Source organism: Salmo salar, unplaced genomic scaffold (assembly GCF_905237065.1).
Source record: "Salmo salar unplaced genomic scaffold, Ssal_v3.1, whole genome shotgun sequence".
Taxonomy (NCBI): Eukaryota; Metazoa; Chordata; class Actinopteri; order Salmoniformes; family Salmonidae; genus Salmo; species Salmo salar.
Genome location: NW_025548214.1, coordinates 42,522 through 54,924, shown reverse-complemented (window position 1 = coordinate 54,924; position 12,403 = coordinate 42,522). Strand labels below are relative to the sequence as shown.

Genomic DNA, 12,403 nt, shown 5'->3' with positions numbered 1-12,403 from the left:
TGGGGCGGCAGGTAGCCTAGTGGTTAGAGCGTTGGACTAGTAACCGGAAGGTTGCAAGATTGAATCCCCAAGCTGACAAGGTCGTTCTGCCCCTGAACAAGGCAGTTAACCCACTGTTCCTAGTTTCTACAGTACAGTACATCTACAGTACAGTTAATCTACAGTACAGCAGCTACAGTACAATTCATGTACAGGACAGTACATGTACAGTACAGTTCATCTACAGTACATGTACAGTTCATCTAATCTATGGTACATCTACAGTACATCTACAGTACAGTACATCTACTGTTCAGACACTGAACAGAGCTGTGTTGGCCTGGTAGAGCTGTGTTGGCCTGGTAGAGCTGTGTTGGGCTGGTAGAGCTGTGTTGGTAGCGCTGTGTTGGGCTGGTAGAGCTGTGTTGGGCTGGTAGAGCTGTGTTAGCCTGGTAGAGCTGTGTTGGCCTGGTAGAGCTGTGTTGGTAGAGCTGTGTTGGCCTGGTAGAGCTGTGTTGGCCTGGTAGAGCTGTATTGGGCTGGTAGAGCTGTGTTGGCCTGGTAGAGCTGTATTGGGCTGGTAGAGCTGTGTTGGCCTGGTAGAGCTGTGTTGGCCTGGTAGAGCTGTGTTGGCCTGGTAGAGCTGTGTTGGGCTGGTAGAGCTGTGTTGGGCTGGTAGAGCTGTGTTGGCCTGGTAGAGCTGTGTTGGGCTGGTAGAGCTGTGTTGGCCTGGTAGAGCTGTGTTGGTAGAGCTGTGTTGGGCTGGTAGAGCTGTGTTGGTAGAGCTGTGTTGGGCTGGTAGAGCTGTGTTGGGCTGGTAGAGCTGTGTTGGGCTGGTAGAGCTGTGTTGGGCTGGTAGAGCTGTGTTGGGCTGGTAGAGCTGTGTTGGGCTGGTAGAGCTGTGTTGGCCTGGTAGAGCTGTGTTGGGCTGGTTGGGCTGGTAGAGCTGTGTTGGTAGAGCTGTGTTGGTAGAGCTGTGTTGGCCTGGTAGAGCTGTGTTGGCCTGGTAGAGCTGTATTGGGCTGGTAGAGCTGTGTTGGCCTGGTAGAGCTGTATTGGCCTGGTAGAGCTGTGTTGGGCTGGTAGAGCTGTGTTGTCCTGGTAGAGCTGTGTTGGTAGAGCTGTGTTGGGCTGGTAGAGCTGTGTTGGGCTGGTAGAGCTGTGTTGGTAGAGCTGTGTTGGGCTGGTAGAGCTGTGTTGGCTGGTAGAGCTGTGTTGGGCTGGTAGAGCTGTGTTGGCCTGGTAGAGCTGTGTTGGGCTGGTAGAGCTGTGTTGGGCTCTTAGAGCTGTGTTGGGCTGGTAGAGCTGTGTTGGCCTGGTAATGTGTTGGTAGAGCTGTGTTGGGCTGGTAGAGCTGTGTTGGTAGAGCTGTGTTGGGCTGGTAGAGCTGTGTTGGCCTGGTAGAGCTGTGTTGGGCTGGTAGAGCTGTGTTGGTAGAGCTGTGTTGGGCTGGTAGAGCTGTGTTGGCCTGGTAGAGCTGTGTTGGGCTGGTAGAGCTGTGTTGGTAGAGCTGTGTTGGGCTGGTAGAGCTGTGTTGGTAGAGCTGTGTTGGCCTGGTAGAGCTGTGTTGGCCTGGTAGAGCTGTGTTGGCCTGGTAGAGCTGTGTTGGCCTGGTAGAGCTGTGTTGGTAGAGCTGTGTTGGGCTGGTAGAGCTGTGTTGGGCTGGTAGAGCTGTGTTGGTTGAGCTGTGTTGGGCTGGTAGAGCTGTGTTGGTAGAGCTGTATTGGCCTGGTAGAGCTGTGTTGGCCTGGTAGAGAGCAACACAGCTCTACCAGCCCAATAGAGCTGGCACCATGTGACAGAGAGAGAAAAAGAAAGTGTGAACAGGTTCAGACTATAAACTGGGTCAGACTATAAACTGGGTCAGACTATGAACTGGGTCAGACTATGAACTGGGTCAGACTATGAACTGGGTCAGACTATAAACTGGGTCAGACTATAAACTGGGTCAGACTATAAACTGGGTCAGACTATCAACTGGGTCAGACTATGAACTGGGTCAGACTATGAACTGGGTCAGACTATGAACTGGCTAAGATTTCAAATTGCTCTGTCTTCAGAAGCTGAGAGACTGACTGACTGTGTTATTCAGGGTGCTGAGAGGCTGCCATTAAGGCTGGCAGTGAGGGAGGGTGGCAGGGTTGAAGGGTTGAAGGGGTAGGGATAGTGGCAGGGTTGAAGGGGTAGGGAGGGAGGAACGGGTTGAAGGAGAAGGAAGGGTGGCAGGGATGAAGGGGTAGGGACGAGTAGGTGATGGTTCAGTGTGTCTGGACTAGTAGGTGATGGTCCAGTGTCTGGACTAGTAGGTGATGGTTCAGTGTGTCTGGACTAGTAGGTGATGGTTCAGTGTGTCTGGACTAGTAGGTGATGGTCCAGTGTGTCTGGACTAGCAGGTGATGGTTCAGTGTGTCTGGACTAGTAGGTGATGGTTCAGTGTGTCTGGACTAGTAGGTGATGGTCCAGTGTGTCTGGACTAGTAGGTGATGGTCCAGTGTGTCTGGACTAGTAGGTGATGGTCCAGTGTGTCTGGACTAGTAGGTGATGGTCCAGTGTCTGGACTAGTAGGTGATGGTCCAGTGTCTGGACTAGTAGGTGATGGTTCAGTGTCTGGACTAGTAGGTGATGGTTCAGTGTGTCTGGACTAGTAGGTGATGGTCCAGTGTCTGTACTAGTAGGTGATGGTCCAGTGTCTGGACTAGTAGGTGATGGTACAGTGTGTCTGGACTAGTAGGTGATGGTACAGTGTGTCTGGACTAGTAGGTGATGGTCCAGTGTCTGGACTAGTAGGTGATGGTTCAGTGTGTCTGGACTAGTAGGTGATGGTCCAGTGTGTCTGGACTAGTAGGTGATGGTTCAGTGTGTCTGGACTAGTAGGTGATGGTCCAGTGTGTCTGGACTAGTAGGTGATGGTCCAGTGTCTGGACTAGTAGGTGATGGTACAGTGTCTGTACTAGTAGGTGATGGTCCAGTGTCTGGACTAGTAGGTGATGGTACAGTGTCTGGACTAGTAGGTGATGGTCCAGTGTCTGGACTAGTAGGTGATGGTACAGTGTGTCTGGACTAGTAGGTGATGGTCCAGTGTGTCTGGACTAGTAGGTGATGGTCCAGTGTGTCTGGACTAGTAGGTGATGGTTCAGTGTGTCTGGACTAGTAGGTGATGGTACAGTGTCTGTACTAGTAGGTGATGGTTCAGTGTGTCTGGACTAGTAGGTGATGGTACAGTGTGTCTGGACTAGTAGGTGATGGTTCAGTGTGTCTGGACTAGTAGGTGATGGTCCAGTGTGTCTGGACTAGTAGGTGATGGTTCAGTGTGTCTGGACTAGTAGGTGATGGTACAGTGTGTCTGGACTAGTAGGTGATGGTACAGTGTGTCTGGACTAGTAGGTGATGGTACAGTGTGTCTGGACTAGTAGGTGATGGTCCAGTGTGTCTGGACTAGTAGGTGATGGTCCAGTGTCTGGACTAGTAGGTGATGGTTCAGTGTGTCTGGACTAGTAGGTGATGGTCCAGTGTGTCTGGACTAGTAGGTGATGGTCCAGTGTGTCTGGACTAGTAGGTGATGGTTCAGTGTGTCTGGACTAGTAGGTGATGGTCCAGTGTCTGGACTAGTAGGTGATGGTCCAGTGTGTCTGGACTAGTAGGTGATGGTTCAGTGTGTCTGGACTAGTAGGTGATGGTTCAGTGTGTCTGGACTAGTAGGTGATGGTCCAGTGTGTCTGGACTAGTAGGTGATGGTTCAGTGTGTCTGGACTAGTAGGTGATGGTCCAGTGTCTGGACTAGTAGGTGATGGTCCAGTGTCTGGACTAGTAGGTGATGGTCCAGTGTCTGGACTAGTAGGTGATGGTACAGTGTCTGGACTAGTAGGTGATGGTCCAGTGTGTCTGGACTAGTAGGTGATGGTTCAGTGTGTCTGGACTAGTAGGTGATGGTCCAGTGTCTGGACTAGTAGGTGATGGTACAGTGTCTGGACTAGTAGGTGATGGTCCAGTGTCTGGACTAGTAGGTGATGGTCCAGTGTCTGGACTAGTAGGTGATGGTACAGTGTGTCTGGACTAGTAGGTGATGGTCCAGTGTGCTGGACTAGTAGGTGATGGTCCAGTGTCTGGACTAGTAGGTGATGGTTCAGTGTGTCTGGACTAGTAGGTGATGGTCCAGTGTCTGGACTAGTAGGTGATGGTTCAGTGTGTCTGGACTAGTAGGTGATGGTCCAGTGTCTGGACTAGTAGGTGATGGTTCAGTGTGTCTGGACTAGTAGGTGATGGTACAGTGTCTGGACTAGTAGGTGATGGTACAGTGTCTGGACTAGTAGGTGATGGTTCAGTGTGTCTGGACTAGTAGGTGATGGTCCAGTGTGTCTGGACTAGTAGGTGATGGTTCAGTGTGTCTGGACTAGTAGGTGATGGTACAGTGTGTCTGGACTAGTAGGTGATGGTCCAGTGTCTGGACTAGTAGGTGATGGTACAGTGTGTCTGGACTAGTAGGTGATGGTTCAGTGTGTCTGGACTAGTAGGTGATGGTTCAGTGTGTCTGGACTAGTAGGTGATGGTCCAGTGTGTCTGGACTAGTAGGTGATGGTACAGTGTGTCTGGACTAGTAGGTGATGGTACGGTGTCTGGATCTGTCTTGCGCCATGGTCACAGACACCAGCTGATCATGTTCCTTCCCCTCGCTGGCTCAACTCACCTTTCTGTGTGGCGAGAGACAGCTGACAACCTATAGCTCTATAGTGACATCAGAGAAACATGAGTCCTGTCACTGCAGGGGGTGATTGAGGTCACACTGTTGGGAGTCCAGTAGACAATGTTTCAGATCTAACCCTCCTTAAGGCTTTAGGTTTGATTTATGTCAAATAAATGCATTCGTTCTGTATTCTAAATACATTCTCACATATGTGCTGCATGTAACAATATTTGACCTCAATGTCGTGTAGACCAATGAAAAATAATGTTTTCTTCTTTTCCTCATAGGATTGTACCTTCTTCACACGGAAAGAGATTCTCCGGTAAGTGGAGCTTCTGGCATTCTGCTGCTGCTGTCCTATCGCTCTTCCTCTCTCTACGAGCTACTCCAGTCCAGCCTCACATTAACCACCTGTCCACAGATCATATATCTCCCTCTCTCTCCCCTATTCCATTCTTGTTCCTTACTGCTGTCAGACAGACTTGTTCAGAGAAGGTATTGTTTATCTAGATAGATAGCTGATAGGTAGGTATAGTAATCTGAGGTATTTATTATCTAGATAGATAGCTGATAGGTAGGTATAGTAATCTGAGGTATTTATTATCTAGATAGATAGCTGATAGGTAGGTATAGTAATCTGAGGTATTTATTATCTAGATAATAGTGATAGGTAGGTATAGTAATCTGAGGTATTTATTATCTAGATAGATAGCTGATAGGTAGGTATAGTAATCTGAGGTATTTATTATCTAGATAGATAGCTGATAGGTAGGTATAGTAATCTGAGGTATTTATTATCTAGATAGATAGCTGATAGGTAGGTATAGTAATCTGAGGTATGTATTATGTAGATAATAGCTGATATATTAGTAATCTCAGGTATTTATTATCTAGATAGATAGCTGATAGGTAGGTATAGTAATCTGAGGTATTTATTATCTAGATAGATAGCTGATAGGTAGGTATAGTAATCTGAGGTATTTATTATCTAGATAGATAGCTGATATGTAGGTATAGTAATCTGAGGTATTTATTATCTAGATAGATAGCTGATAGGTACAGTGAGGGAAAAAAGTATTTGATCCCCTGCTGATTTTGTACGTTTCCCACTGACAAAGAAATGATCAGTCTATAATTTTAATGGTAGGTTTATTTGAACAGTGAGAGACAGAATAACAACAAAAAAATCCATAAAAACACATGTCAAAGATGTTATAAATTGATTTGCATTTTAATGAGGGAAATAAGTATTTGACCCCCTCTCAATCAGAAAGATTTCTGGCTCCCAGGTGTCTTTTATACAGGTAATGAGCTGAGATTAGGAGCACACTCTTAAAGGGAGTGCTCCTAATCTCAGTTTGTTACCTGTATAAAAGACACCTGTCCACAGAAGCAATCAATGAATCAGATTCCAAACTCTCCTCCCAAGACCAAAGAGCTCTCCAAGGATATCAGGGACAAGATTGTAGACCTACACAAGGCTGGAATGGGCTACGAGACCATCGCCAAGCAGCTTGGTGAGAAGGTGACAACAGTTGGTGTGATTATTCGCAAATGGAAGAAACACAAAATAACTGTCAATCTCCCTCAGCCTGGGGCTCCATGCAAGTACTCACCTCGTGGAGTTGCAATGATCATGAGAACGGTGAGGAATCAGCCCAGAACTACACGGGAGGATCTTGTCAATGATCTCAAGGCAGCTGGGACCATAGTCACCAAGAAAACAATTGGTAACACATTACGCCGTGAAGGACTGAAATCCTGCAGCGCCCGCAAGGTCCCCCTGCTCAAGAAAGCACATCTACATGCCCGTATGAAGTTTGCCAATGAACATCTGAATGATTCAGAGGACAACTTTTTAAAGTGCTTTGTTTAGACAGATAAGACACATTACAATCAGGAGGAGACAGAGAAGGAGAGAGTTGGACAGGTGGAAACTGGAATTAAATGCCTGTAAAACATGTATTTGGAATCTGACCCACTCAGCCACACAGCCATGTACCATGTGAGGAACTGGGCCCCATATCAGAAGACAAATGTTAAGAATAAAGGCAAAATGTGAACTTCAAACATTGTGCTGCCATACTGTTCAGAATTCTCCCAGTCTGAGGCATGGAGGTGGAGAGAGTGTATTTGTGGCAGGTGTTCTCTCTAGCAAACCAAGTATAAAAACAGGCTAGTTTGCAGGCACCTCCCCTGTATTTGGATCCTTCACAAAGCCAGACAGGTGAGAGCAAACATTCAGATGCAACTCTCCAAAACAATCCCTGCAAGTATGTGTGAATGGTTTATTGCAGTGATCATCACATTGAAGAAGGAAACGGAAAAGGAATTCACTCAATAACAACATTTGTTTGGTGTAGCATTTCAGCCACTAATGCTAATAGTTTGGACAGCCATTTTGATTCATTGATCAGTTTTTTGTGAAGCTACATGTAGTTGGTAATTGACATGTCATTGTTTGCACCTGCCGTGAACTAGTTTTTTATGCAAATTAAGGCACTTTTCAGTTGATACTGCTGGAAAGCCAACTAACTTTATGAGCTTCATCTATTGTTTGATGTATGATACACTATATAGCCACTTATTTTAACCTGCTCTAGCGCTGGACTACCACACTGCATGTTACTGCAGCCCAATGGATGAGCCCTGGGCTGAAGATGAGCCCTGGGCTGAAGTTGAGCCCTGCGCTGAAGTTGAGCCCTGGGCTGAAGATGAGCCCTGGGCTGAAGATGAGCCCTGGGATGAAGATGAGCCCTGGGCTGAAGTTGAGCCCTGCGCTGAAGTTGAGCCCTGGGCTGAAGATGAGCCCTGGGCTGAAGATGAGCCCTGGGCTGAAGATGAGCCCTGGGCTGAAGATGAGCCCTGGGCTGAAGTTGAGCCCTGGGCTGAAGTTTTGCAGGAGTGCTACTGCTAAAATTAGCAGTCATAGCCTGTATTCTTTTCCCATGAAATATAATGCCATATTTCCATTGATTTTAAAGAAGATTCGTACAGTGCCTTGCAAAAGTATTCATCCCCCTTGGCGTTTTTCCTATTTTGTTGCATTACAACCTGTAATATAAATGGATTTTTATTTGGATTTCATGCAATGGACAAACACAAAATAGTCCAAATTGGTGAAGTGAAATGAAAAGAATAAGTTGTTTCAACAAATTCGAGAAAAAAGATTAGCGGAAAAGTAGTGTGTGCATATGTATTCACCCCCTTTGCTATGAAGCCCCTAAATAAGATCTGATGCAACCAATTGCCTTCAGAAGTCACATAATTAGTTAAATAAAGTCCACCTGTATGCAATCTAAGTGTCACATGATCTCAGAATACAGTTGAAGTCGGAAGTTTACATACACTTAGGTTGGAGTCATTAAAACTCGTTTTTCAATCACTCAACACATTTCTTGTTAACTATAGTTTTGGCAAGTCGTTTAGGACATATACTTTGTGCATGACACAAGTAATTTTTCCAACAATTGTTTACAGACAGATTATTTCACTTATAATTCACTGTATCACAATTCCAGTGGGTCAGAAGTTTAAGTTTTTATTTTATTTCACCTTTATTTAACCAGGTAGGCTAGTTGAGAACAAGTTCTCATTTGAAACTGCGACCTGACCAAGATAAAGCAAAGCAGTTCGACACATACAACAACACAGAGTTACACATGGAATAAACAAAACATACAGTCAATAATACAGTAGAACAAAATAAAACAAAAAGTCTATATACAGTGAGTGCAAATGAGGTAAGTTAAGGCAATAAATAGGCCAGGGTGGTGAAGTAATTACAAAATAGCAATTAAACACTAGAATGGTAGATGTGCAGAAGATGAATGTGCAAGTAGAGATACTGGGGTGCAAAGGAGCAAGATAAATAAATAAATACAGTATGGGGATGAGGTAGGTAGATAGATGGGCTGTTTACAGATGGGCTATGTACAGGTGCAGTGATCTGTGAGCTGCTCTGACAGCTGGTGCTTAAAGCTAGTGAGGGAGATATGAGTCTCCAGCTTCAGAGATTTTTGCAGTTCGTTCCAGTCATTGGCAGCAGAGAACTGGAAGGAAAGGCGGGCCAAAGGAGGAATTGGCTTTGGGGGTGACCAGTGAGATATACCTGCTGGAGCGCATGCTACGAGTGGGTGCTGCTATGGTGACCAGTGAACTGAGATAAGGCGGGGCTTTACCTAGCAGACACTTGTAGATAACCTGTAGCCAGTGGGTTTGGCGACGAGTATGAAGCGAGGGCCAGCCAACGAGAGCGGTCATTAAGTTGACTGTGCATTTAAACAGCTTGGAAAATTCCAGAAAATGTCATGGCATTAGAAGCTTCTGATAGGCTAATTGATATAATTTGAGTTAATTGGAGGTGTACCTGTGGATGTAAGGCCTACCTTCAAACTCAGTGTCTCTTTGCTTGACATCATAGGAAAATCAAAAGAAATCAGCCAAGACCTCAGAAAAATAATTATTGACCTCAACAAGTCTGGTTCATCCTTGGGAGCAATTTCCAAATGCCTGAAGGTACCATGTTCATCTGTAAAAACAATAGTACCCAAGTATAAACACCATGGGATCACGCAGCCGTCATACCGCTCAGGAAGGCAACGCGTTCTGTCTCCTAGAGATGAACGTAATTTGGTGTGACAAGCGCAAATCAATTCCAGAACAAAAGCAAAGGCCCTTGTGAAGATGCTGGAGGAAACAGGTACAAATGTATCTATATCCACAGTAAAACGAGTCCTATATTGACAGCAAGGAAGAAGCCACTGCTCCAAAACCGCCATAAAAAAAAGCCAGACCACGGTTTGCAACTGCACATGGGGACAAAGATCGTACTTTTTGGAGAAATGTCCTTTGGTCTGATGAAACAAAAATAGAACTGTTTGGCCATAATGACCATCATTATGTTTGGAGAAAAAAGGGGATGCTTGCAAGCTGAAGATCACCATCCCAACCGTGAAGCACGGGGGCGGCAGCATCATGTTGTGGGGGTGCTTTGCTGCATGAGGGACTGGTACACTTCACAAAATAGATGGCATCATGAGGAAAGAAAATTATGTGGATATATTGAAGCAACATCTCAAGACATCAGTCAGGAAGTTGAAACTTGCTCGCAAATGGGTCTTCCAAATGGACAATGACCCCAAACATACTTCCAAAGTTGTGGCAAAATGGCTTAAGGACAACATAGTCAATGTATTGGAGTGGCCCTCACAAAGCCCTGACCTCAATCCCATAGAAAATTTGTGGGCAGAACTGAAAAAGCGTGTGCAAACAAGGAGGCCTATAAACCTGACTAGGTTACACCAGCTCTGTCAGGAGGAATGGGCCATAATTCACCATACTTATTGTGGGAAGCTCATGGAAGGCTACCTGAAACGTTTGACCCAAGTTAAACAATTTAAAGGCAATGCTACCAAATACTAATTGAGTGTATGTAAACTTCTGACCCACTGAGAATGTGATGAAAGAAATAAAAGCTGAAATAAATAATTCTCTCTATTATTCTGACATTTCACATTCTTAAAATAAAGTGGTGATCCTAACTGACCTAAGACAGGGCATTTTTATCAGGATTAAATGTCAGGAATTGTGAAAAACTGAGTTGAAATGTATTTGGCTAAGGTGTATGTAAACTTCTTACTTCAACTGTATATACACCTGTTCTGAAAGGCCCCAGAGTCTGCAACACCACTAAGCAAGGGTCACCACCAAGCAAGCGGCACCATGAAGACAAAATAGCTCTCCAAACAGGTCAGGGACAAAGTTGTGGAGAAGTACAGATCAGGGTTGGGTTATAAAAAAAGATCCAATTGCTGTAATTGCTGTAATTGCTGCAAAAGGTGGCTCTACAAAGTATTGACTTTGGGGGGTGAATAGTTATGCATGCTCAAGTTTTCAGTTATTTTGTCTTATGTCTGGCGCAAACCCAACACCACCTCATTACACCAAGAACACCATCCCAACAGTGAAGCATTGTGGTGGCAACATCATGCTGTCGGGATGTTTTTCATCGGCAGGGACTGGGAAACTGGTCAGAATTGAAGGAATGATGGATGGCGCTATATACAGGGAAATTCTTGAGAGAAAACCTGTTTCGGTCATTTAGAGATTTGAGACTGGGATGGAGGTTCACCTTCCTGCAGGACAATGACCCTAAGCATACTGCTAAAGCAACACGTGAGTGGTTTAAGGGGAAACATTTAAATGTCTTGGAATGGCCTAGTCAAAGCCCAGACCTCAATCCAATTGAGAATCTGTGGTATGACTTAAAGATTGCTGTACACCAGCGGAACCCATCCAACTTGAAGGAGCTGGAGCAGTTTTGCCTTGAAGAATGGGCAAAAATCCCAGTGGCTAGATGTGCCAAGCTTATAGAGACATATCCCAAGAGACTTGCAGCTGTAATTGCTGCAAAAGGTGCCTCTACAAAGTATTGACTTTGGGGTGGTGAATAGTTACACATCCTCAAGTTTTCAGTTTTTTTGTGTTATTTCTTGTTTGTTTCACAAGAAAAAAAATGTGTATCTTCAAAGCGGTAGGCATGTTGTGTAAATCAAATGATACCAAACCCCCAAAAATCTATTTTAATTCCACGTTGTAAGGCAATAAAATAAGAAAAATGCCAAGGGGTGGAATACTTTCGCAAGCCACTGTATGGTAACTACCTTACAGATCTGTGAACTGTTTTACTTTGTCAATATAAAAATGTGAAAGACCTGGGGTGTATTCGTTACGGAAACCGTTTACCGTTTAAGAACCAAACGGAAGCAAACCGAGCAAAATAAGAGTTTCTATTGGACAAATTCAGGTCCCTCCACGTTCCGTTTGCTTCAGTTTAAGAAAAGTTTTGCAACAGAATTGGAATAATGAATATTACCCAGTTCATGTTTTGTTATCGTTTGATAATTTGCTAAGAAAAGAAAACTTTTGAAGCTCCAAAAGTCATGTTGTACTCAGTAATTATTATACCGGACAAACTTTAAAATACAAACTTGGATTTTCACCAAACTATCTTTTCTTGTGTCTTTTGTTTGAACACAATACTTTTGTTTGACCTTTTGGACCAATGAGAAGCTAATCAGCACACCGTGTAAGAGCAGCTACACAATAGGAGGGACTCCAGAAGAAGGGATCTGAAACACCACCATAGTGTTTTCAACCTTTTCCTGGTTAGTGCTCCAGGTCTCTGGCAAGGTGTTGCACAACTCTTGATTATGTGATGTTACAACACACCATGTCATGATTCAGAACACCAGGATGAATGTTCCAATACTTAAATCTGTCCCAATACCCTCACCACCATGTTTCAATACTCCAGCAAAGTTAAGGTTTCGTTTCCTATAAGGTGGTGGCAGCTCAGTTGCTACTCGTTTTAGTGTTCCAAAGCACTTCATTTTAACAGTGTAGGCTTCTTCACTGGTATTGATCCAGACCTGTTTTATGGCTTTTTGGCGACAGGTAGAGAGGATCAAACATTCCACATCTGTGGTTTTGATGAATCTGCTCAACATGTTGTCATCTGTGTTACTTAATGGTGATCTACTGTCTTCTGTCAGTGGTTTCTTGGCATTTCAGAGGATTGTTTAATTTCTAATGGGAAGAGCAGCTGGATATATTGGGACTAGGTACCAGGGTCAGACCGACAGGCAGACAGACAGAGTTCTGTAATACACCAGGCCAGTCCAGGTCTTAGTCTGAATCCAACATATCAATTATTCATTTGTTGACAACCAAACGCAATTA

At 44.7% G+C, this 12,403-nt stretch overlaps 1 protein-coding gene across 1 annotated transcript in view; it reads left to right on the top strand.

The window, feature by feature from the left end:
- Positions 1-12,403, top strand: part of cib2 (calcium and integrin binding family member 2) — a 46,089-nt gene that overhangs the window by 11,323 nt on the left and 22,363 nt on the right. Inside the window, exon 2 of the mRNA XM_045712056.1 lies at positions 4,948-4,982. Within this exon, the coding sequence (XP_045568012.1) occupies positions 4,948-4,982 (35 nt within the window). The remainder of the gene's footprint in view (positions 1-4,947; positions 4,983-12,403) is intronic.